The following is a 26,026-nucleotide window of genomic DNA, read 5'->3' on the forward strand; positions in this document are numbered from 1 at the left end:
TATATTATTACCTGTACCGTTCTTTTTGTTAATGTTTTAATTGTATTTATAGGTCTGCTCCGAGTCTACACCGCATCTGTTGGGTTTGACGCCTGGTAAAGCAATATCTCATTACGATTCGCGACACCGTCCTCAAAATTACACTGTTGCCAAGATCAAACAGGATCATTTGATGACTCATTCGTCACGATGGACTGTCTCGGTGTCTAAACAGGTATTTTATCACTTGCACTCATCCGGTGATGCTCTTAATGGCTCTGTTTGCTTATTGATGTTTCGTTGTCGTAGGTTTCTACGCAGTCCGATGGGGACGGAAATGAAGAATCTAAAGGATCGAACAGTGAACTGGCTTCGAGTTATAAAAATAGTAAAAGTCTCACTGGAGGGTTCGAGAGTAACGAAGAGTATACGTATGTTAGAGGTAGAGGTCGAGGACGATATGTGTGTTCCGAATGCGGTATTAGATGTAAAAAACCTTCTATGCTTAAGAAACATATAAGGACTCACACGGACGTTAGACCTTTCACTTGTAAACATTGCGCTTTTAGGTAAAAATAAATCATTTTTACATTTATAATAATAATTACCCTCTTTGATATGTTATTGGTATTAATTTTGAAATGTCATTTTGTTTCAGCTTTAAAACTAAAGGAAATCTTACTAAACATATGAAGAGCAAAGCTCATTATAGAAAGTGTTCTGAATTAGGCATAAGTCCTTTGGAAGGTATAGATAGTGCAGATATGTCATCGGGATTGGGAGAATCTGATGAAGATTCCGATACCGACGACGATGGAAACGAGGGCGAAACAGAATCCAGTGGTGAGAAACATTCTATTTATTGTGTAGATTTAAATAGATTTCCTACGTACATTCTAATGGGATTTTAATTGTTTCATTTTCAGATACCGATTCTTGTAAATCGCGTTTAGAACATGAAGCGGCGCATTGTTTGCTGTCTCTTTCTGGTGGCCGACCAGCTCCTGGTTTGGTGTCAACGGCGCGGCCTACGACATATCCATATACTCCTTGCACCACCGAGCCGATGCCCATGTCCGACGACTCCAAATACCTCGACGTAGTCACGTCGCCTCACAAAGACTTCGCTTCGTCGGTCATCAGGAAGCAGTCCAGCGTGCAGTATTTGAAATCTCCCGGCCAACAAAGCGCTCCAACGAACTGTCCGATCGATCTCAGCAAGCCGATGGATCTCAGCAAGGGTGATTTGAAAGAGAACAATCGTAGGAATGAAAGAACTTGGGTGTTGTATCCGGGCGAGGATATTCTGACTCCGGTCGGAGAACCTGATATTTTGGCGTCGTTAGCGTCTCTGACGGCCGCTAAACTTCCACACCGGTCCAACGATTGGAATAAAGACGAACCTATGCTGCAAGCGTATCTCACCGAAAAGGCTTTACAGGATTCGAGAATAAAACAATGTCAGTATACCATCGCACGGCATAGACAACACGACGTAGATTTGAATTCTACCTTCAGCACCAGTATGAAAATGTCTTCTTCAGATAGTTCACATATATATACACAATCTACGATAAAAGATGTTCCAGTAATAATTACATCTTCGACTAACCTTGATGATTCCATGCAAAATAATGATAACTCTAGGATACAAACTCTGGCTGAAATCGCAGCTAATTCTGTAAGATTAAAAACACCGCCAACTTCTAATGTGGAAAAGAAATCGAATTTGGCTTCAGATAAACCAACCAGTAATGAAAATGCTAAATTTGTCGCATCTGAATATTTGAAAGTTGTTTCCGGAAAGTCTAATAATGAAAACAGTGAACCGCATTTAAACAATAACAAAGAAAAATCAAATAACGATAGCGGTACTTTGATTCATAACAATGATGAAAATGCATTATCGGAGAAAGAATCCGACGGACAGAAGATATCTTCAGAACTTATGGGATTGGCACGTAAAGTAGTCGTTGGAGCTGGAGGTGTCGGTTTCAAGTTGACGACACCTTCAAGCGAATTCGCATCTATGGCATCGTTTTCTAAAGGTCATCTCACGGAAGACGGCAGATCAGTCTGTGTAGTGTGCAACAAAACGTTTTCAAAACCATCTCAATTACTTCTGCACATAAACATCCATTACATTGAAAGACCTTTTCGCTGTAGTGCCTGTGCTGTTAGTTTCCGAACTCGCGGTCATCTTCAAAAACACGAACGCTCCGGTTCGCATCACAATAAAGTATCGATGACTTCGACTTTCGGCGCCGCTACCACAACCAATCCTCGTCCTTTCAAATGCTCCGACTGCAAGATAGCTTTCCGAATCCACGGACACCTAGCGAAACATCTCCGGAGTAAAATGCACGTGATGAGATTAGAATGTTTAGGAAAGTTGCCTTTCGGTACATTCGCAGAGATTGAAAGGGCCGGTGTTAGTTTGACAGATATAGATACCACCGATTGCGACAATTCGTTAGCGAGTTTGCAATTTTTAGCACAGAAGCTGCACGAAAACGACCCGTCCAAGTTGGACAAGTGGGATCCCGTGACTATGACCCCACCTATTTTACCGCCAGGAGCAGAATCTTCGGACGAGGAGCCGGGTAGTCCGCAAACACAAGCTCATTATTTGGGCGAGAGTGAACCCAAAACTGTGAACGATAGTGATAGTCCCGATGAGACGAATGTAAAATATAGTGCCACAAATACTTAGTGCCAAATTTATATTAAGTAGTTTTTATTTGATGTGCAATTATATCACGACACGGTGAATACCAAAATGGATTATTTGAAAATTTTGTTGGTTTTTTATTGATTGATATCGTGGAGAGTTTAATTGATGCTTTGTATGTTTTTATTATGTACAAAAAAAATCTTACATTTATTACTCATATTTATAGGAGAAATACAAGTTTTGTACATATAATGTTTATGTATACATATATATTATATTAGTCGTAAATAGATGAATATTTTTATGTGAAGGAAGCGTCCTTAGATTTCACTTTTAATAAGGATCTTCCCGAATATTGTTTTGTTTTACGTTCACGTACTGTTGTCATCTCTTCAAGTCGAACTATTGTGGTTTGTTATAAAAAGCGTTATTCAAATATCATGCTAACATATTCAAAATAGTCTTAAACGTTTTTCAATTCGTACTTTTGCCATTGAAAGCGAACATTTTGATGTATTTTTTATATACATATTTTTTAAGGGCAGATATAATGCTAATGCAGCGAATATTGGCATATCAGTTTTCCAATGATTAGGTTCAATGATGAAAATCTAAACCCCTAAAAAAAATGTGCAAGTCTTCCATATCAAGTAGATAAATGTCAAAAAAAAATGTTTTGTTTTATAAGACATGAAAAAGTCATAAGTTTTACTTATTTTTATTTATTGGTTAATTGTATAAATATTTTATAAGAGTATGAATAAAAGACTAATTTCTTAAAAAATATGTTTGTGTTCCATCCTTTGCATCCTTTCCAATCTTTTCTTCTTCATCTGGCATCAAATACGACCACTGTAATTCAAATAACAACGAAAAAGTTAGATATATATAATAAAAAAAATAATATTTTTACATTTAAATAAATTATATTAAATTATTTTCAAAAAAGTTTTCGATTATGGTAAGTGAATAATTCGTAATTTTTAAAAAAGCATACTTACATCGTTTTGTTCGCTTTTTGTACATAATTCTGTAACCGCACTCTCGACAACGGATCGGATCTCTGGGTTTGATTTCGTTTTCTCTGTGACATTCTGAGAATAATAAAAGAACAAAAATCTAGCACATCATACAATACCAAGTAGTTGAATGTAACTACACTGGAATATTAACAAAGCTTGTTTTTATAAAAGGAACAAATCACAAAATGATACGGCGTTATGCGTATATTGTGACAGTTAAAGGTTATGTCAGATTTCATGTGTACATTAAGCAAGAATGAGATGAATCATTACCTCCGCAAACGTAAACCATGGCTGTTTTGGTGACCGCCGTCTCTTTGTTGTTAGCGTCCGACATTGTTAAAGGGAAAACTAATAATAATACACGATAACCGGTTCGTCAAAGAAGAAACGCATCCAGCAAGAACAGCACTTCACGTTCACGCGGGTATACTAGCGCAGGGACAAAACTTAGCCAACCCAACACATTGTGAGTGGTCTTAACTATCAAACTAACGTCCCGACTCTAATTTCTTGTTGCCGTATAAAAATCAAGGCGGTGAACTTGTGGAATTGGAATTGTGAAGAATATAATGACTCCTAGAGAGATCTGCTATGCGTGATGAAGATACTTGATAACTATTTACTCAAGCATTAAGTGAGCGCTAAGCTATTCAGATACGCTGTTTTAGAGAAAGAAAATGTTACCACGGTCTCAAAAAGCTTGTTTAACTCCACGGAGTACTTCAACAATTCAAATATTTTTACGGAACACCTTGGTTAAAATACATGCATTTAAACCACTTCAGGTGCATATTGATTTTGATCATTGATTACAGAAAACTTGCATACATTTTATGGAGTACCCGTGTTCCGCAGAAAATTGTTTATGTAATCTTGCTGTATGGAATTATCATACCACGTGCACATCTGGAAACACGATCCTTATATCATCTTCATTTTAACAATTCGACACCCTCGACAACGAACAAATGCAACACGAGTTTTGTTAGTATTGTAATGGGTTGTGGCGGCTCGCTTATACGACATGGTCGAGTTTGGTTGCCTTCCTGCGAGTGGGAACCAACTCGGCTGGGTTCGGAGAGCTACTACCACTCTGTCTTCAGCTGTCATATAATAAACACGTGCATTAACATGCCAGTCGTCTCATTCGTTCATCCTCCATAGGGTAAACGGACTACTAGTCATATGTGAACCAGTCACAGGACAACCGGTCGCTCTAGATCGGTCACACGTGATCACCCGTCACACTAAAACTGGTCACACCCAAAAATTAAAAATTGGTCGAATTTTTAGGTGTGACTAGTTTTTTCGTGTCCAATTTTCGGGTGTGACCAGTTTTAGGGTGACCGGTTGTTCTGTGACCGGTTCACATTTGACTAGTAATCACCGAACCATTGTAATGTAGAGATTAGGTGGGTGGCACTCGTGGACCGATGGTTTACGAGCGCTAATCACCTGATCTCTCGTTCGCGCCAAAAAGGGTATGGGGACTGATCTAGTTGTGAAGGTGTTCTTCACCACCAGTCCGCCATGTATTATAGACGAGTTCGTCTGTGTTTTAGTAGTTATTACTGCTGTTTGTTTGGATAAGGTACTTTATTGTTTGAATATACAAGTGTATAAATATGTTGTTGAAGCGGCTGGAATCTTAGTGTTCTCGAGACGGCTATTGGCTGTTGACTTGCCGCTGGATCTGCAATGTGTCGTTGCTCTGGATCCGGCTGAGTTGCAAGCGTTCTTCCATTGTAGGGTAGTGTTGTGGTAGCTGGTCAGATGCTGGATGTCGACTGCTGTCGTGGTTGTTGCTGAAGTCTGACTGGTTGTTGTCCACTCGTGGTGGCTGTTGGAGCTTGACTGGTTGTCAATGTAGCATGGTCTGCTGCTGTGTGTCGACTGGTCTGCTGCTGTGTGTTGACTGAAGTTGTCTGGGTTGGATCTCCTTTTATATTGTTTTTGGGGATCCACGTGACTTTACTGGCGATTGATTCTGAGAACCGCAGGTGGTGTTTACGTGTGCAAGTTATGCGAGGAATGTGGTTCGTTGTTAGGGTGGAATATTCTCGAATATGTGGCGTCGTTCCACTCGATTTAGTTTTTATCGCCCTTTGTTCCAGTGAGTCTGGATTTTGTTCAATGGGTTACAATGTAGTTGTTATTTGTGCACTTTAATGGATGCAGGTGTTCTTCGACTTCGCGTCGTTCTGATTGATTTGTTGGGGTGGAAGTTTCTCGACTCGAGATGACGTCAATGGTTGAGCGTGAGAAATGTATTCTCCATCACAATAGATGTTTCGATTGTGGTGACGAGATTCCTACAAGGGCCTCGACGAATAGAGGGGTCGCGCGACTCATAGACCAATAGGATCTTGGGAATATATGAATGTGTATTGCGCCCAATGAGTATAAATATTGGGCGCTCTGGAACTGAAAAGCATTCCGAACCGGAGAGTCGACGGGTGCAGTCAAATAAACCACTTCTAGAATACTACTGCGTCTTTCTCTCCGATCCTGGAAACCCCTCTTCACTTCCACGCAACAGTATGATGGACTTTTCGGATGCTATGCTGCTGCGTTATAGAGATTTTAGTGACTTTCGGGCGAGCGCTTGGTGACCAATAACCACCGAACCATTTTAATCCGATTTGAATGCTCCCATGATTGGCCTAGATTTCCCCTGAGCGTTTTAAGTGGTGGTAGTGGTCAGTTGGCGAGCCTGTCTGTCAGTGCGGTTGCGGTCTGCGACATTCGAGTGAGGACGTGTCCTTAGCGTTCGCCGGCTGCAGCGCCACGTAGTACATACACTCTACTGTCAACTGTCATCTGTCAACCGCTCGCCTGCCTCAGCCTCGGCCACCTGTCAACCGCCAATCGTCACCCACCGCTGGTCGGCTTCTCACCTGCGACAGCCGCAGCCTCAGTCGCACTCGCAGTCGCAGTCGAACCTCAAGCAGAGTCGAGATGGGCGCCGCTCAGTCCACGGCCAACACTGCCGGTTCCGAAGGATACCACGTGCTCAAGGTCACGTTCGTGCCATTTGCCAAACCCCGCACACAACAACAACTCCGCACTACAATTCACATGCACTTCAGAATATCAATATAAACCGAGCTCTCTCCAAACAAGCGTGTAATGGCCGAATCAATCCAAATATAACATCAATTGAAAACCTTCATATAATTTCATATGTTTTTTTTTTGCTCGGTACTACACAGTGTAGGTTCTAAATGGGTTAGACATGGAGGTCGCATACATAACATAATGTATGTATGTATATATATGAAAGTCGTAGAATTGATTTACGCATCAAATTCTGCTCATTCAATGTAATGAGCAAGCTATTGGAATCAGAGCGTTGGAGCAATGGGATTTACCAGGAATAAGAGCTGATAGGATTCAAGCGATGAAGGATAATTTGATTTTTAAATGCTTTTTATTATTACGAAATTGTGTTCACAATACATCTTATATCTATTTTAATAGCTACTGATCTACTGATCATTTTCTATTTTACAATTTTATTTTATTTGGTTAGTAATCATAGTATTGTATTATTCTAATGTTAATGTACAGCATAGTAGGAAAGAGAGCTCAAAAACCTATTTACAATTCTTACTAAAGGATAATCTGTAGTCGGTCATTAAAGCTTATTTTTAAACATTTACACATTTCTAATTCCTATGTAAACCTTTTAATTACATATCTATATGACGGGCAAAATTTCATAATATGTAGATGTTGATGAGTCAATAACTTTTTTTATTTACCCTTTAAATGCTGACCAACGCCCATCGGCGTTATGTCTACAAGTGTATGGGCTTGAAAAACGCCGATAGGCGTTGTATTTTGAGCATGTATAAAGTAAACAAAAGTATTACCTGCGTGGAGCCAAGGACGTGACGTTCCGTCCTATTCAGTGTGTTTTCACTCTTAACAGTCAGTTAGTAATAAGAAAAAGCGGATCGATTTGACGGTTTCGATTTAACTTGTGTTGGATACCCTTAACCCTTTGAATGCTGACGAACGTCGATCGGCGTTTTGCGAACATGTCCATGAGCCTGAAATACGCCGATAGTCGTTGTTTTTTGTCTATGTAAGAAATAAACAAGAATACTACCCGCTTTCCAGGTAGCATTGAAAAAAAATGCATTGAACATGGCTGGTGTAATCCGTGTCAACGTTTATAAACACTGGTTTACACCGGAATTTCTAAATTTATAACCATAGTAGAATATCTCGATGGAAATCCCTAATTGATGAGTATTTTGTATTGTGACTTGGCATTTAGATTGTGAGCATTATATTTTAACAACAATGAAGAAGATGGAACTAGTTTTGGAAAAATACATCCATTAATAGACTTCTTTTGTTTATTTTATGTTGTTGCAAGATATATTAGAGAGTCAAAACACTCCTTTACAAAACTCGAAATCCTCAGCGTTAGTTATGTAGGGTTTGTTTGGATTAGCTACAATTTTTATACTTGCTTTCTATTGGATTTCTAAATAATTCTAATTGAAAATGTTGGCGAAATTTTCAACGTGGCAGGCTTTCAACAGACAATACGTCACCACTCAAAGGGCTAATGAACTAATTTCATTGATTTTATATACAGTATATCGATATTTGTTTCACCATGTTTGAAAGATGACGTCTTTTAAATAAAGTTCATTTCTCGTTGCCACCGAAGCGAGACTCTTTCGACTGCATTTTTCATATCTAAGTTAATTTTTGAGGCCCTAACGTTTAAGCTTCCGTATAAACTTTCTGTTACGGCTGCTCAATGAGAACATGCATATACTTGCACTTTCAAATATCATCACAGGAACAAATTGGAAGTTGAACGATCGAGAAAACGTAGGGGTTAATCTGGGATCTTGTTAAAATTGTCCTCTCATTGAGATTTCGTTCCCATGCACACGGTGAAAGTAAACACTGCCCATTCGATAAGAATTTTATTTGTGTCAGCGTCTGAATACCTGGGAGTCGTGTTTCCAAATGACGTGTTACTCGAATAAACACGTCAAATATTTATCTGTAAGCCGTTTAGTTGCAACTGTTATTCTAAGATAAGCCATGGCTTGAAGTAAACATCAATAGGTTGGCTCGGTTAAGTTTCTAGGTCAATATGTTCCAGATTTAAATAGTATTATTGTCAGTTTGATCTTTAATAAAAGCTCTGTTCATGATTTATATTCATATGTGTTGTCTCTAATCAAGAGAGTTACATTTTGTAAGATGTTGGTAAATAAACTGTCGATTGATAAGTGTCTGAAGTCTGAATTAGTACAGAAATGTAGTCTTTAAAAATAAATATTGACAAAATTATCTATGTATGCACTTTATAATGATCAAATCAATCGAATATGTATACATATGTATTAAAGTTTTATAAATCAACTGAATGACTCATTAGAAATTTGTAATGAGTGGTTGTTATATGTAGTAATCCCAAACAATTAATTTATTGATATAAACCTACATATTTACATATGTATATTGCTTGTAATCACTATAATAATAAAAAATTGTCAAGTCACAAGTCGAATGTATGTATATATTTATTATAATATTAGTATATTAATCGAATTGCTATGTGGATTTAATTTTGTGAATTTTTATCAATTTCTAAATCAATTGCAGGTTCAAGATGGCTCTCCGGGTCAAGTCGCCGGATTGGAAGCTTTCTTCGATTTCATTGTGGCGATTGAAAACACTCGTCTCGATCAAGACAATGATACGTTGAAAGAACTGTTGAGTAATGGCACGGACAAACCCCTCAAGATGTCCGTTTACAGCAGCAAAACGCAATCGTTCCGTGACGTAACGATTACACCGAGCACTTCCTGGGGTGGTCAGGGCCATCTCGGAGTCAGCATACGGTTCTGCTCTTTCGAGGGCGCCAACGAAAACGTCTGGCATGTTCTGGTACACACTTTAAACGCTTGCCATCATCTGTTATAAAATTCACTTTCGATTGGAATAATTGATGTATTAATGGTGTTTTAGGAAGTGCATCCGTCATCGCCTGCCGAAATCGCCGGATTGAGACCGTTCTCCGATTACATTATGGGAGCGGACTCGGTTCTTCACGATAGCGAAGATTTTTTCACGTTGATCGAAGCTCACGAAGGACGCCAGCTTAAGCTTTACGTTTATAATATAGACGATGATACTTGCCGTGAGGTTGTCATCACTCCGAACAACTCCTGGGGCGGAGAAGGAAGTTTGGGCTGCGGTATCGGATATGGGTATCTCCATAGAATACCGATTAGGAGTTCAAATGATCAACGCCATCCAAAAGTAATTGTGGCAGATCTTTTCATAGACTCGTTCATTTTAAATATTCATATAGAGAGGAATGCATTTAATTTCAATCGTTTACAGAACAATTTTATTGCATACTTATTAGAACATGCTTTCATTTTGGTATCTTATTATTATGATGTGTTTATTTTAGGTTGATATTGACGTACAGAATGTGCAAATGACGATGCCAGCTGGTCAACCAATGTTCTATAAACCGCCCGACGTGAGTTATTCCGTCAATCAACAACCAGGAAATGTAATAAACCCGACCGTTAACACGACGGCGAGCGCCAATTATACGCCGCCTCCGTTCCTCTCCGGAGTTCCAATGGTTCCTCAGTATCGTCCGGCGGAAGCACAGCCTTTCCAAGTGCCGGAAAATCCAGCGACCAGTGCTAGCGTTATCCAATCATTCGTCGGCGCTGCGACTTCAATATCAAACAGTAAGATTTATTACCTACCCTTTATTTGTCAACATTATTTCAATATTATTTTATTTTATTCCAGGAAGGCCTAACAGGTAAACCCCAATGCGCCTTCCTAGACAATTAATTACAAACATTGCAGCGTTTTTTATTACATAAATCGCTGTATTTCGAGAGGCTGAAGAACACGAAATTAACAATTAATTAAATAATCCATAGAGACATCTATGGATTTAGACTTGTACATACATTTTTACGTAATTGTACACAAATCAAATTCAGATATTTGTGACATAGCGGGTAGGATAGTTTTTGCCAATTTGATGGAGGAACCGTTTCAACAATGAAATCACATAAATTGGCGAACTCTGATAGGAAACCATCGAGTTGGAGTCACAAATATCCAAGTCTGACCAGAAACCACCGAGCCATACTGCTGGCTATAATTATGTAATTTCAAATGTATATATATGTACATATATATACGGTAAACGGACTACTAGTCATATGTGAACCAGTCACAGGACAACTGGTCGCTCTAGATCGGTCACACGTGATCACCCGTCACACACTAAAATCGGTCACGAGAAAACTAGTTGACCGATTTTAGTGTGACGGATGATCACGTGTGACTGATCTAGAGCGACTGGTTGTCTTGTGACCGGTTCACATTTGACTGGTAATCACTAGTGGCCAGATTCACAGCGCGCCGTTTATTGTTCAATTGTTGTAAAAGGTTCGCCCAACCTTTTTTCTCGTACTCTAGCTTTTTAAATAGAGCCAAATTGCCCCGATTCCTGGAAAAAGCACTGTCTCTATCCGCAGTCTAGTAATCACCGAACCATATATACATATGTAGAAGACATTTGAAAATTTGGCCATAGGTGTCGCCTTGGGGCAATTTGTAATGGTACCATGGTAAATATTTAAAAAAAAAAGCTTGTCTTCATTACAGTTATCTTAAGAAGTTGACAATGTTCATCTTCAGACCATTACTCTCAGTGGAAAGACTTGTTATTGCATTCAATAAATTACTTATCTCATTTTAGGTATAGCCGAATCGACGCTGTCGAACATCGGAAGCATACCTCCAATGATGTCAGTATACACTTCGAATATGCAAGCACCGACTCCACTGCCCAGCCTGCCGGGTCTCCCTATGAACCAGCCGCAGCCGTACATACCAATGATGCCGAGCTATACCCAGCCTCCGCCAAACTCTTCTCAAATGAACGCTTACGCGCCCCCGATGAACCCGATCCAGCACCACGTTCCGCCGCCGACAAATCAGACACCTTACGACTCCTCGGCGCCCGTACTGACCTCCTTGTCGTTGCCGGGTATGCCCCCGATTACTGTAAGTGCCTCGATACCCATAGCGACGTTCGATGGTCTGTCTTCTAATATACCAATGAGTCAGTCGCACACAATGTCCTGAAATGTGCGCGCGCACAATTAAAAAAAAGTATCGAACCGTTATTATAATTGCATAATTATTAAATTCTAATATTTCTACATCAGAGTAAGCTTCTGGAGTATTCAACCATTTGAGTCGTATTGTTTTTTTGGTGCTAAATGGACGTGTTTGATTATTTCGAAGACCGTCGCTACGGTAGAGTGACGCACTTCTGTATGGGATTTGATACATTTGAAGAGCAGCATACAAGTCGATTTGTTACACTTTTTGTACGTGTTTGATGATTTTATTGGTTAGATTTATATATGTATGTCAAATTTTTTTGAATTAAGGGTTTCTTATGATTTGTTATTTTTAAAAAGTAAAAATTATAGTATTTTGTATTATACATACATACGTTATTTTAGTTAATAAAATAAAATGCACATATTTCGTAGAATAAAAGTTGCTTATATTACTATTTAAAAAAAGTGATCATTTCTAATATTCATTTTTTTCAAATTTATTCTGAAGTATGATATTACTTATACATATATATATAAATAGGAAGTTTTTGATTTTTTCTAAGTAATCAAAAATGAATCACAAATTATTATGTAATTTAAAAAATATCTTATGGATCTGTATTGATCACCTTTTTTAACCGGTTGTGTAAGCATTATTGAGACACAATTTTTGTACTATGTAAGTTAATGTGGTATTATAATTTTCTTTCAAATTGATTCCAAGACAAATCTAAACAATTTTTGCCCGCCATATGTATGTTCAGTGTGAATATGTTATGTTGAATCATGTATTATGTATCTCTATTATTTTTATTACATTTAATATGATTTATGTAATTGTACATAAATATAATGAACTTGTTATTTTTAGTAATAAATTAAATAATTATTATTATTTGCATTAATTATTATATTTGACTTTTTGTATGCCTCACAAAATGGTACTTTGACTGAAGTACCCAGCTTGAAGTAGCACATTAAAATAAAAAAAATGTTTTCCATATATGTACATCATATATATATATAATATCGCTATTCTGTGTGTCGGTCTGAGATAACGCTCGCTGTAATGTAATAGTTGTTTCGAGTTGACATACATATGTACGTCACAGATAAACCACTGCCAAAACGTATATACGAATACAATAACAAAAGAAAGAAACTTCTATATATACTATTTGCTACCAATGTTTCCTCTTGGTAGAGAATTTACCCCCGTCTATTGAAAATTTATTTAATAAATTAATTTTTCTGTTGGTGTTTTATATTCCTTATATTTAACCGTTTGCCTGCGGCTGTCTTCTATGGAATTTCTGAACTTTGCACGAGATTTCGAGGCTTATATGCGCCTATTTCAACTGTTTTAAGGTTCAAAATTGGTTGAATATATTACTGAGAGTTGAATGCCATCTATTCAATTTGCTTAAAATGAATATATACCAGTCAAAATTAGTTTTTGTGGAACCATACTGAAACCTCGTTTGTGTGACGTCACGTCTTTATACAATTATGAAGAATGATTATTTGACAATTAATCCAAAACTACGATATATTATGTATTTTATTGTTTAAAATAATACTTTGTGTTAATTAACATATCTGGTTACTTGAGTAAATATTAAAATCTATATTTAAGGTCGAAAACTCGATTGCCAAATTCGCGAAAAAGGTGCCGCATACAGGGCTTGTTCGCTATATTTATTGCCGCGGGCATAGGGTTAAGTAGCTTGTTTTTACTACTTTTTTTATTTATTAAACAATTAAATATAAATATTAAAATAAATTTATTTAAAAAGTCGGATCGAACACAAGACCGACACATTTCTTTTACCGACATATTACTAGCTTAATATGCCATAACTCATGCGATGATATTTCAATGGGTACAACATTAGTCGTATATAATAATCGTGTAATGCGTGTGTGAAGTGCTGTCTGTTAACACCATGCTCTGTCTTTCTTTATCCCCTTGGAATCGTGCATCATGGAAAGAGACGCGGCATAGTGTGGGCTTTGCGCACATCACTTCAGGCAGTGGGTATCGTATATAATAATTCTTTTGTCGGCCGATCAAATGGCGGCTTCCGTTGATCTGAATTGCAATTTTTTACCGAGTGCACAAGCGTGTGCGGGTAGGTCACTAGTATGAACATAAATGCAATGACGAAGTAATGCTTTGATGCAAAATTTAGACTGTTCAATGAATACGTTGATATGTCAAATTTCAAAATCATTTATTAGCACATATTGGTTCTACAGAAAACTGATAGAGATGCGCTTACAATCAAATTCAAAAATAAAAGAAAAAAACATTTGGTTCTCACATGTATTCGGCACATATATGAATATTAAAGAGAACGCATTTTGTTTCCAGCATGTTTTTAAAAAACGTGCAACAAAAAGAGACCTAATAAAACTAAAAAACAATAATTTGATATTAGAGTTGTATACACGATAAGGCGAACATAAGTACACTCTAAATGATGATTTCAAAGCCTTTGAGTTCTTCATCGGAAGGCAGAACGATGTTGGCCGGGTCGACGTAGTTGCGGTCGATGAGTGGCAGTCCTTCAGCCTCTCGTCTGCGCAGCTCGAGGAAGGCCTCCCTGGAAGCCCAATGTCTCATTGTGTTGTCGGGCTTGTACCCCCACATGCTCCCGCAGAATACAGTCACCAGGGATATGCCGATGAAGAACACCATGTGGTGCATATTGTTGTCTGTCGTTTGATCGGTTCGGTCGAAGCCGTAGCTCACCCAGTTTTTGTTTTGGGTCGGGTTGGAAAAATCCTCCACGGTGACGGGAGCATTCTTGTCGGGCAGCGGACTCACGATTCCTGCAGCCGACGACTCTTTGCCGCTTCCCGAGGTGGCGATTCGCCTCAATTGGGGGCCTCGAAACACCGCTTGCTGGGCGACTCGCCGCAACATTTTCAATCCTGCACAAAACGAATATAGGTTATGTTTTGGATGTTACATAAGATGGATGTTACGTTGAGTGGAGACTTTGTTCGAGAAAGTCTTCGTCTTTGGGGTGCGTGCTTCCCTATTTTTACGCCCCTTTTACTTTTGCCGCATTACTCACCCGTTTAAATGCGCAACCCAGGGGAACACAGCTGATACCCCAACACTCCGCCCCACGTCTCCCCTTTCCTGACACTGACAGTTTTTTCAAACTAAACACGCTAAATGTCGACCAACTACTTTTCTAGTGAATTATCATTTTTAAAATCGAACCCGTTGCAATTTTGCGATTTTTCTATTTTATATTAGATCATAGTTTAATTAAAGACCACAGCGGACATAATTTTGAAGTTTTGCTGAGAGTGCATTTGGTAATCGGATGATTTGAGTCCGATTTTATCACATTGTAATATCATTGTTCAGACCATGTCTGATGATCGGCTTTCGTGGCCTTACGACCCACGATTTGGCCGATATATGTTTGTGTTGGCCACCCTGACAGCGGTTGGCCCACAAACTGACAGTTGTCGATAACGGTTTGGCGCGTAAACACTGGGTGTTTTTACGTGGCCCTCGCTCCTTGCCACCGACCACCAGCTGGAGACTGGTGGGCTGAGACGATACTTGGGGACCAGCTCCAGTATCCGTCCGGTGTGCACCAGAGAAAGCCTGGTCTGTCTTCGTCCAGAAGGCAGACAACTCAGCTACGCGTGGCTAACCTCAAAAAGCACGCGTGGTTTCTTTGTTGATTCCTCCCCCCCCCTCTTTCCCCCTGTTTGCTCTATGTACAGTCAACGTGGAAATATAATCATTGTGATCAGATTTACGACCTGCACTGTGACTATCCTACCTCTAATTATCAATGATCAGTGTTCGAGTTAAAAGCCCTCATGGCCGTGGTTTGGGCTCTTACGGCCTGCCGCAAGCTTCACCAGTTGCGCGGGCAATTTTGACAATTGCTATTTAGTATCCACTTGAGTAGGTCTGTTCGTCCGGTAATCCCGGCGAGGACCGCCAGATGTAGCAGCCTCGTGACAGCCAGCCGAGGAGGCTGACCCGTACTGATCACGGCGAGCTCTCATCACTGGCATTGTAAAGCCATCCGAGGAGTTTGGCTTCTCCCGTAGTCGACCCGTACTGACTACGGCCAGCCGAGAAGGCTTGGCTCCGTGTTCGACCCGAACTGAAGACGGCGAGCTCTCATAGATGCTTTAGAGCCGCCATCCGAGAAGGGTTGGCGTGCTCATCCACAGCCTCCGCCAAAAGGGGGCAGAGGCGCCGAGCGTACTCCCCAGCTCGGCATAATTTACACATCATCAATAAACATCAATAAACCAGGTCATAACCGAAACCCGTGACTTTCTAATTACCCCACCCCGCACCGTTCCAGAACGAGATGGTCGACAAGACGACGACAAACCACATACACAGTCGCTGTTTATCCTCATACCCCTCCCCCTGCAGCTACGAACAATCAGTGATCGAGCAGATTGCTTCATTCATTCATTCGAAGCTGGTTATATACTACACACTACTCACTGTGTTTTTCACTCCAATCTGGAAACCTTTCTTGGATTTTTCAAGCAACAAAATTTGATATACTATGGGGGATGAACGAATGAGACGACTGGCATGTTAATGCACGTGTTTTATTTATGAAAGCTGAAGGCAGAGTGAGTAGCCGCTCTCCGAACCCAGCCGAGTTGGTCCCCACTCGCAGGAAGGTAACTAAACTCGACCATGTCGTATAGCGAGCCGCCACAATACTAAAACTGGTAAACGAATTATTCCGCAAAAAGCGATCTCGATCACGGAACATTTGGCACTCGAGTTCTCGTTAGTACAATATTTCGCGTGGCTTGCTTTCGATTGATGATGTTTTTGGATGTCAGATGAGTCGTGATCGAGATTTTAGTGACTTGCGCGAAACCGCTTTTTGCGGAATAATCACCGAACCAAAAAATATGTGATTAATCAGATTAAACGGTTTTGAAATATATTAGCAAGTTGTATTCTACAGTCAATAAAGTCTTGCGACTCGTTGCTCTTAGAGTAAACGTTGAATCTCTATATATAAAAATGAATGTCTGTGTGTATGTCTCGAATAGGCTCCTAAACCACTGAACCGATTACGATGGAATTTTCAGGATTTGTTGTATGAATGTCTGAGAAGATTACTGTGAAAAAAAAACGGGAAAAACGGGAATGGGTGTCATTGCAACGCTATAATTTCAAATGTTTTCGCGTCGCGACCAACGTGTTCGCTGCCTGTGTTTTCCCGACAAATGGGAACGGGAATTGCATGCAATATTGTGGCGTTGCAACGCATGTCGGGTTCAGCTAGTATATTTATAATAAATAGTTGTTCCGTGTTTAACAAATAGGCATATTGTTTCGAGTTTCAATCAAAGCTGGCTGCGATATCTGAAAAATTAACCACCTCTACCATTATTACCCACTGCGTCTTCCATTCCGATGTTGGAAACCTCTCTTCATGCAACAAAAAATAAGAGTTCAGTTCGTTCTTGAAAAGGCCTACGATAGACTCATGCATTAGAAATCAACGAACATAAATGTCTTAGATCCCAAATGAGTATTACCATAGATTTTGATTTCAAATTCGTATCAATGCAAGTGTACGTGTTTAGAGTGGTTTAGGCCAACTGTGATTTGACGTTCGCGATAGTAGTGTCGGTGACTGGTCGAGGCGCGCCTTGAGTTGAGAATCTGTGGCGGCGATCCGTTCGACACATTGATCTTTGATCTCCGCTCGAAGATGAGGCCCGAAGAATCAGTCGACGGAGGCTGCAAACGCCACTGACTACAGATCGTCATCTTTCTTTCTTCAACCCCCGAATTCCTTATGTCATTGTAAGTCATTCAACAATCCCATACTGTTACCTATACTTGTTAACGAAGGACAACTGTCAAAACTTGACTCATACATATTTTCATTAATTCAATTTGCAATGTTATCACTCATTAGTCGGCTAATCTCAAACGCCCTGACCTAATTTGTATATATGACTTAATTTCAATGAATTGTAATGGTTTAAATATTTAATACGATTCAGTGGCGGATTTACGCACAGGCGGGGATTGTGCTCGCCTCAGAGTTCCGAAAGAGCAAATTTTTTTGACAGTTGAATCACTTTTTGTAGAAAAAAAAGGTTTCATTTGCACAAATGTATTCGTTATTTTATTAAATGCATCAAATTTCCGAGATGCTCCATATTTGCACTTATTGATTATTACTAATTTATATCACGAATTTCAACATTAATTTAATTTGGTGTGAAATAACGTTTTATTTATATTGTTTTCTCTAAATATCGCAGACAATAATAAATGTCAATTTAGCGTTTATGCGTGCACGTACGCTATTCCGAAAATGCACTAAACACGGTTTTCGTCTTCATTCGATAACCGACAGAAAACTTTTACAATCGTTGATTTTAATCGGACAGATTTTTTAATACAGAGTGTCTCAAAAGAAAGTTTATAATTGAATTCAGAGCGTTATGTGGAGATGTTAGACGACTTCTTGGTACCTGAACTGCAAAACTTTCCTGGCTATAACCAAAGAACATGGTTCCAGCAGGACGGAGCAACGTCACACACGTCCAATACGTCTCTGCCACGAGTTCGTGAAATTTTCTCAGGCAAATTGATCTCCAGGAGAGATGACATAAATTGGCTCCCACGCAGTCCTGATTTAACCCCTATGGACTTTTTCCTATGGGATTATCTTAAATCTTAAGTTTTCGTCAATAAACCGACTTCCCTGGCGCATTTGAAAGAAAATATCCGTCACGAAATGGCAGCCATCACTGAGTCCACCTGCCGAGCCGTCATAAGTAATTTTACTTTTCGATTAAATGAGTGCCGCGAACGCGATGGTCTACATTTGGACGGTATTATTTTTAAGAAATAAATTCCCAAATTGTGTACTTTATTAATTAATAAACATTTTTTCGATATACGGCTTACTTTTTTTTTAATCGATCCACTAAATATAAACTTTCAATTGAGACACCTTGTACAAAGTTGGGTATTATAAATTTTTTACCTATTTTTCTGAAAAAGAGGAAAATAATCATATTTTTTAATAAATTTGACAACATTGAGTTCCTCTTTTATAACAATAATCATTTGCCAAATGACAAATTTGTTTTTCTTATTTTAATAATTCAAATTATAGTTGTATTACTTTAATAACTCCAATTTTGGAATTTCTTCAGAAAAATGAGTGAACCTTTAATCAACGAGTGGCTCTCTGATTGGGCATCGTTAGATTCGGCCGAACTGCATTCATTCGCTGCCGAGCACGATCAGAACCATGAAGTAGAACAAACTATATATGCCGTACTCGAAGACAGAATAAAATATTCTCAGGTATATATATATAATAGACGTATTTATTTGAACCGCACATGTTTTTATTTTATGATCTTTGCAATAAAATCGTGCAGTAAGGTCATATTTGATATGTTAGTTGATTATTATGTGTATAATTACAGTTCATAGAGCCAATTTGCACCCAACTGTTCGGATTCTACAGATCTCGTGAAGAAAATCTACAACGATTTGCTTTGCAGTTTGTGCCGACTCTGATTCATATATATCTCAATGCCGTAGCAAATTGTGATAAGAAGAGTCATAAAAGTATAGAAACTTTGTTGATCGGTTAGTTTTTTTTTTATTTTTTGGTAACAATTTAATTTTATGGTATGTATGTTGTACATTTTTAACATGGAATGCTTATCTTTTAAGGTTTATATAATTTAGAAGTCATGGACGATTCTGGAAAGTCTAAAGTTGTATCGTTTAGATTGCCATCATTAGCACAAGCTTCTATATATCATGAAGTAAGTTAATACGATAAATATTGGTATAAACATAGTAGAACAAAATATAATAGCCAGCAGCATAGCTCGGACGTTAAGCTTCTGCTTACCGTCAAGAAGGTGCCGGGTTCTATCCCTGAATGAAAATGAATTTTTCAGAGTATGCTGTCGGTCAGACCTGGATTTGTGACTCCAGGTTGATCGTTTCCTATCAGAGTTTGCCAATTTTCTCTGATTTCATTGTTGAAACGGTTCCCGGAAAAAAAATTGGCTAAAAATCCTTCCTACCTACTATGTCACCACTATTTGAAATTTGATGGATGTACAATAAAAATTTATGTACAATTCATAGATGTCTCGTTAATTTGCGAGTTTTTTCAGTGTCTCGCAATTCAACGACTTATAATAAAAAAATGCTGCATTTGTATTTGTAATTGGCCAGGAAGGCGCATTGGGATTTACCTGTAAGGCCTTCCTGGTATATATGTAAAATAAAAAAAATAAAAATAAAATAAAATAAAAAAATAATAATTTGAGTACCTATTTATGTTTAGGTTCAAATTCCTTATAATTATAATGTATGTTAAATTTCTCATCTTTTTTGTTTGCTCAATGGTGAGCGTCATGGTCGTTTCTATTATCTGGAATCCGGTGGACGATCCGCCTCCACTTCTCCTGATCTTGTGCCAATTTGAAAGTAGCAATTAACTATTGAACTATTGACCTAATCATCTTATAGGAGACCGTCCTCTCGCTCGTCTTCCCTCTAGTATTCCGGTGACTACGAGCTTCTCAGGATTCTCCACATTTTTCCTCGCAATATAGTCAAAGTAGGAAAGAATTTTTTTATATCAAATATTTCACGAGAAATATTCAACAAGAAAGTAAAAATGAGTATGTCGTCTAAATATCACTCACCGATACTTTCTATCAGAAGGCAATAAACGATCAATGGATCATATATTTTCTCAGTTTCTTTATTACAACATATGATAATGTTTATCAAGAAGAAAATCTAGGGAAAAATACTGGGATATCATCAACAGGAATGACTATCATAAAATCTGTATCATAAAAAGCTGTATCATAACATCCATTTTGTAAAAATGGTGCTTTTTTTCTCTCGTTTCGCTTAATGCTGAGTGTCGTGGTCATTTCTTATCATCTGGGATCTGCTAGATTCCCTTTCTCCCGGTCCTATGCTAAATTTAATTCAGTGTTTATGGACAATCCCGTCAGTTCTTTGATTTGATCTGACCATCTTGTGGGAGACCATCCTCTCGCTCGTATTTCCTGTAGTGTTTCGGTGACTATCAACTTCTCTAGATTCTTCACATTCTTAGGAAAGAAAGAATCTTTTTTCTACATGTTGTGGATTCTCTCTGAAACTGCCAGATCTTTGAGGGTAGAGATTTTCGTGCATCTTGTGGTCTATAGAATGCGCAGCATCTGCCTTCAGCATCACATTTCGAAGGCATCTAACATGTCTCTTTCTCTCTTTTATAGCGTCCATGTCTTGACTCCATACCATGCAATGGGGATCACTAGAGATCGCCTCAAATTGATTTTTTTTTCATTATACAGGTGGGAGCAGAAACAGTGCCCCTATTTAGGAGGTTAATAAAAAACAAACTAAGCTACATTCAGGAAAAAACTTTTTATTCATGCATACTACATACATATGTATAATGCAGTCTTGAATTGAATGGTTTTGAATATTACATCTGACAAGTGGCAGTCTTCTTTGTGGAAAATTCTCCTAACACTTCGAGCCGATAACTGTAGATATAAACTATAGAAATGCTAATAAATTCTTCTACTACAAAAGCCCAGTGATCACCCAAACAAGCCATGGCATCAACTGAAAACTGCATAACCACACCTTTTAAATGACACCCTCGCCACTCCTCTACACCCCCTGCTACGCCAATCTGATATGGGGACGCTCTTTCTACCCCACTTTGTAGAACGGTTTTCCCATATCTTTGTCAGACTGATCATCGCCATTTTCACTGATTGGTATCCTCCTGATTTTTGATTGGTATCCTCCTTCTCGTGAGATCAAGGCACCTGAGTAAATAAAATGGTTGACTTCCTCATAGTCTTTCAAGAGACTCGAATCTGTCAACAATGAGGATTTTTCTTTTGTTTTTATTTATCTCTAGACTAAGATTTTGACTCTTTATTTCTATTTTACGAAGTTGAATACTCGTAACGTTGTCTTCCCCGAATTTTATATTAGAAATTTTTCTGTCTCCTATTTATTGACAACGAAACAAACTAAGAATGGATTAATTTCTTGTAGCCGCTAGCTTTGGCGCCTGCATTTTTGACCGAAAGCTCGTTGAGACGATGGGAAGATTGCAACACCAAATTAGTGAATTGGGGTCCACTGCCGCAGATTGAAGCCCTCAACGCTCAAAATCGAGTGAAAATAATGACTGCCCTCCTGTTCGTGTTCAACAGACAATTGAGTCTACTGTCCAAATCGGCGTTGAGGCAATTATGCGTCATTGCATCACGGTAAATCGTTTAGTACCGTCAAGCTACACCAATCAGGATCGAATTTAAATTATGCATTATACTTCAAGGTTGGTCACGCAAGGGTTCCACAACATATCCAGCAGGAGTACCGGCACTGGTACGCCACAAATGGACCATAGATCTATCCACGGTTTGCCCCCCAGAATACCGGTGACGTCTCAGTTCCTTTTGGAGCTTGTCCACGGTGCATATTTTGCCATGTTCAATGAATTTTATACTTTGGCGTTTCAAGCGATTAACGACATCGCCGCTAGAGCTTGTTATGAAGGCTATCCTGATGTTCTTTTAGTGACTGGTGCTATAACCAACTCGCTACAGGCAAATCCCTCAGGTGTGATATTTTTCGAAGTCTGATGTATTTATTTTGTTGATTACATTCGATGTAAAGATTGATTACTGTGTTTTTGTTTTTAGGTCAACCGTGTGATGGTCCTATGGGTATAAGTGTAGCGCTATCTCCGGCTACTACTACAGTAACTATGTCTAAATCTATGATAACAAATGCTTCATTTAGAACTAAAAAACTTCCAGGTAATTTTTTTCATGGACTCTATTAGTGTTCTTCTTAAGTACATATTATAATTTTATTAGTTTTGTCTATATGAGGAGGATATGATTTAAATTGATTGGTATACATTAAATATATGTAAATAAAGGTTAGATCTTAAGATAGAAGAGAACATGTTTCTAGCGATTCATTTATTGCAGCTACTTAATAATATTTAGCTCGCCAAATATTTGATCTTTACCTGTACGCCAGCAATTTTTAAATTAGTTGAACAGGCAAAAAATAATTGACTCATAATTTGAAACTACCATAAGTTTGCTGTGACTTTACATGCATATGCGTGACACGTGTCATGATGCACAATAGTTTGTGGACATTTTAGATAATGGATTAAGTGGCAGCCCTGATGTATTTTTGTTAAATAGAATCCCAAAAAACTCAAATTACCATTTTTTACCTAGTTTGTCCATAGATGATGATTGTAAAATAATTTTTAAACGTTAAATATTGTACGTTTCGGAAGAGAAGTCGACGTGATTCGCCCGTGAGACGCTGGCGTTCAAGGCGAGTCAATGCGCGACTCACGGGTGAGTCTTTGCGTGCAAAGTAGGGCTAATAATGGACACTGAGTTAGGTCTGCTTTTGATAGGATCTTTGGTAGCATTTATAGCGATGATACATTTTTTAGGCCGCAGACACGTTGACGTTTTTTACACGTTTTGTACATGTAAAAAACGCTAGCACACATAATCTATGCCATGGCACTCAGACCTAAAATCTTTGTATTGACATAGGTTTGACAGTTATCGATAACGGTGATTCCCATATTTGAAGAAATGTAGCAGTAACTTGTCGAAAAAAAACCCCTACGGATTTTTCACTACATGAGGCCAAGAACGCACCCTTGACGTTTGATTCGGTGTGTTTGATGCTTTGCTATAGTACTGTTGCGTAGGGGTGGGTGGAGGATCCAAGTAAAAGGGCAAAGTCGTTTCACAGCATTTATTGGTGATTAAGGAGATACACGCACTGGCAGTGCTCCATCCATAATGTCTTGATATGATCTTAGTACCTCCTTATAAAGGTACAGGTCGCTCAGGGCATCTTCGACGTCCGGTTACTTCCCCATTGTTTAGGCATGTACCCGGATATGTATTCCCACGCTATCAGTCACTTCTGAGAAGGGTTCGGGTGCCGCTTGCTACGCCGATTTGGTGGCCATTGTTTAGTCTACTTGCACTTAGTCTGGAGATAATTCTTGAAACCAATTATAATGGTCACACAGTCTCTGGGATGCTACTCGGCCTAATCCGATTGCACTTACTCGGTGGTGTACGTAACAGTACATTACTTATTCGTTGATATATTTCTTCTACAATGTTGGGGAGGATTTGATATAGTAATTCGTCCCTTTCTTTATCAATTCTCAGGGCTGTAAATTGTAGTGCAATGTTATTCATAGCAAAATATTTCGTTTTTAGGTTATGTTAATATTTAACTCGTTTGAAGTAAGTGCTTCTGTTGAGTATGATAATTAATGTGGAGTTTAACTGATTTTCAGATGACATACCCATACAAGCGGGTGTAATTCACGCTTCGGAAGCAGTCGATAGTCTCAATTCAATAACGGAAGAGACCGAAGCCGAGATCAACACAAACAGAAGCTCGTCGATTAGAAGTTCAAAAACGAAACTGTCATCTTTTACAGGCCTCGGTAAAAAGGCGAAAGACAAGGAGTTGAAAGGGACGTCTGCCAAAATTAACGCTATACAATTGGAAAACATCAAAAAGAATCAACCGAAAGATATCAAAATAATAAACAGAAATTCAATGATCATGTCGGCCAACGGCGAGAACGGTGATTACCAAAGCCCGATGATGCAGAAGAAGAATATGAACGATATATCCGTCGATGTGAACACCAGTATTATCAGCGAGGAGAAGGTTTCGATGGTGTCGGACTCTTTGCAGAACAGCGTGGACAGTTCCGACAGTCACTCGCAGGTCACCACAGACTCGTTTGATATGGAAAACACCACATCTCGATTGAACTCCATGCAAGTCAGTTCCGTTTAGACGGCTGCAATTGAAATTGCGTGCATTTTGTCTTGAAAGTGTCCACACATTGGATCGATAATGACATGCATTATTTAATTGTAATAACACTGTTGAATAAAATGTACTTTTTCTATGGATACGGAGAGTATCTTATATTGCGGGCGCAATGTATAAAATTTGTATATAAATGTAATAAGTAGCTTTTTAAATTGTAGCTTTAATTTAATGAAATTCGTATGTGTATACAATCGATGATACGAAGTCGTATATAAAAATTCTTTATATATGTATTGAATCATTTTGAAAATTATGCTAAAGCAAGGTTTATATTTATTAAAATGTTTCTTATATTCAATTCGTCATGACTACTTTGAGTGAGATTTTAAATCAATTGTAGTTTAGTACGTGTTCCATGGAAGGTTGTTTCCGATAAATTTTTAGCTCATATGTATCTTACGATTAAATTTTAAATATATTAAAATGATAAAAGGTATTTTATGCGGCGTTTAAGGATATACCTGGTTTACGAATCCATTTCGACGATGATGTCGAATATTATATGAATTAAATTGTCGTAAACGACCAGGGCGAGGTCCATTTTCCAAGTTTAAAGTTTAAGTTTGACGTTTTAGAGTTTAAATGTTGGTGTGTGTCTGTGGAAATGTTGTTATTGAATCGTTTGTTATATTATACTTGGTATAAATTAATATATACTATTTTAATTAAATTATTATTGTGTATTGCTCGGCGATTGTAAATAAAGAGATTTATTGAAACGTTAACGTATTATAATATAGAAGGAAGGAATGGTTCGGATGATGTTGTTTCATGATGAAATAAATACATTAAAATTAATCAATGGAAATATTTCTTAATTTTTTTCTTCACAATATTTAGCGTACATATTATTACTTTCGTAGAAATTTATACAAATAAGTGATATGTTATAGAAATTCAAGCAAATATAACAAAATTCAATCATTGATTTTATAAAATGTAAATTAAAACTGTAACGAATTCTCTATTAAAAAAGATAATAGTTATAAATTTTATTTACATTATTCATATATTTCAAATCATTCGCATACAAACATTCAAAAGTACTATCCACTAAATTTTGATATAATTTAAATACAATACGTATTAATTTAATGATAAAAATATTTCTGGCACAAAAAAAGTGTGTGGCTCTAAACGTACGTCAAAATTGCGTTCTAAGAACATAATTTCGATATTTTTAAAATATCAACAATACATTTTAATAATATATATATAT

The 26,026-nt window shown here is 38.1% G+C and overlaps 5 protein-coding genes across 6 annotated transcripts in view; 3 read left to right on the forward strand and 2 right to left on the reverse strand.

Annotated features, from left to right (window-relative positions):
• shn (zinc finger protein schnurri) overlaps positions 1-3,432 on the forward strand; it is a 66,881-nt gene extending 63,449 nt beyond the window's left edge. For both annotated transcript variants that reach the window (XM_077442784.1, XM_077442785.1), the window contains exons 4-7: positions 53-214; positions 289-548; positions 638-822; positions 906-3,432. In XM_077442784.1, coding sequence (XP_077298910.1) covers positions 53-214; positions 289-548; positions 638-822; positions 906-2,692 — 2,394 coding nt within the window. In that variant the 3' untranslated portion in view covers positions 2,693-3,432. The remainder of the gene's footprint in view (positions 1-52; positions 215-288; positions 549-637; positions 823-905) is intronic.
• Positions 3,381-4,091, reverse strand: Polr2K (DNA-directed RNA polymerases I, II, and III subunit Rpb12). The gene is made up of 3 exons (XM_077442799.1): positions 3,949-4,091; positions 3,655-3,747; positions 3,381-3,505 (listed from the first exon to the last, which is right to left on the reverse strand). The coding sequence occupies exons 1-3, from the start codon at positions 4,010-4,012 to the stop codon at positions 3,483-3,485; spliced, it is 180 nt and encodes a 59-aa protein (XP_077298925.1). The 5' UTR covers positions 4,013-4,091; the 3' UTR covers positions 3,381-3,482.
• A 1,177-nt stretch (positions 4,092-5,268) lies between these two features.
• Grasp65 (Golgi reassembly-stacking protein 2) lies at positions 5,269-12,734 on the forward strand. The gene is made up of 5 exons (XM_077442791.1): positions 5,269-6,696; positions 9,319-9,603; positions 9,685-9,978; positions 10,136-10,427; positions 11,459-12,734. Exons 1-5 carry the CDS (start codon positions 6,637-6,639, stop codon positions 11,845-11,847), a joined length of 1,320 nt encoding a protein of 439 aa, XP_077298917.1. The 5' UTR covers positions 5,269-6,636; the 3' UTR covers positions 11,848-12,734.
• A 353-nt stretch (positions 12,735-13,087) lies between these two features.
• On the reverse strand, positions 13,088-15,019 carry NP15.6 (NADH dehydrogenase [ubiquinone] 1 beta subcomplex subunit NP15.6). The gene is made up of 2 exons (XM_077442797.1): positions 14,915-15,019; positions 13,088-14,768 (listed from the first exon to the last, which is right to left on the reverse strand). The coding sequence occupies exon 2, from the start codon at positions 14,758-14,760 to the stop codon at positions 14,308-14,310; it is 453 nt and encodes a 150-aa protein (XP_077298923.1). The 5' UTR covers positions 14,761-14,768; positions 14,915-15,019; the 3' UTR covers positions 13,088-14,307.
• Positions 15,020-17,439: 2,420 nt separating this feature from the next.
• On the forward strand, positions 17,440-25,612 carry Hyccin (PI4KA lipid kinase complex subunit hyccin). The gene is made up of 8 exons (XM_077442789.1): positions 17,440-17,664; positions 19,035-19,188; positions 19,314-19,479; positions 19,567-19,661; positions 21,946-22,163; positions 22,232-22,515; positions 22,599-22,715; positions 24,254-25,612. Exons 1-8 carry the CDS (start codon positions 17,657-17,659, stop codon positions 24,766-24,768), a joined length of 1,557 nt encoding a protein of 518 aa, XP_077298915.1. The 5' UTR covers positions 17,440-17,656; the 3' UTR covers positions 24,769-25,612.
• The last annotated feature ends 414 nt before the right edge of the window (positions 25,613-26,026 follow it).

This window comes from Arctopsyche grandis, chromosome 12, assembly GCF_051622035.1.
Source record: "Arctopsyche grandis isolate Sample6627 chromosome 12, ASM5162203v2, whole genome shotgun sequence".
In the NCBI taxonomy this organism is placed as follows: domain Eukaryota; kingdom Metazoa; phylum Arthropoda; class Insecta; order Trichoptera; family Hydropsychidae; genus Arctopsyche; species Arctopsyche grandis.

Coding starts and splice junctions, on each gene's coding strand:
- Hyccin (XM_077442789.1), top strand. Junction 22,164..22,231: donor TTATGCGTCATTGCATCACG/GTAAATCGTTTA, acceptor TTATACTTCAAG/GTTGGTCACGCAAGGGTTCC. Junction 22,716..24,253: donor TAGAACTAAAAAACTTCCAG/GTAATTTTTTTC, acceptor ACTGATTTTCAG/ATGACATACCCATACAAGCG.
- Polr2K (XM_077442799.1), bottom strand. CDS start 4,012: ATGTCGGACGCTAACAACAAAGAGACGGCGGTCACCAAAACAGCCATG. Junction 3,748..3,948: donor CATGGTTTACGTTTGCGGAG/GTAATGATTCAT, acceptor TATTATTCTCAG/AATGTCACAGAGAAAACGAA. Junction 3,506..3,654: donor CAAAAAGCGAACAAAACGAT/GTAAGTATGCTT, acceptor TTTGAATTACAG/TGGTCGTATTTGATGCCAGA.
- Grasp65 (XM_077442791.1), top strand. CDS start 6,637: ATGGGCGCCGCTCAGTCCACGGCCAACACTGCCGGTTCCGAAGGATAC. Junction 9,604..9,684: donor AAAACGTCTGGCATGTTCTG/GTACACACTTTA, acceptor ATGGTGTTTTAG/GAAGTGCATCCGTCATCGCC. Junction 10,428..11,458: donor TGCGACTTCAATATCAAACA/GTAAGATTTATT, acceptor ATCTCATTTTAG/GTATAGCCGAATCGACGCTG.
- NP15.6 (XM_077442797.1), bottom strand. CDS start 14,760: ATGTTGCGGCGAGTCGCCCAGCAAGCGGTGTTTCGAGGCCCCCAATTG.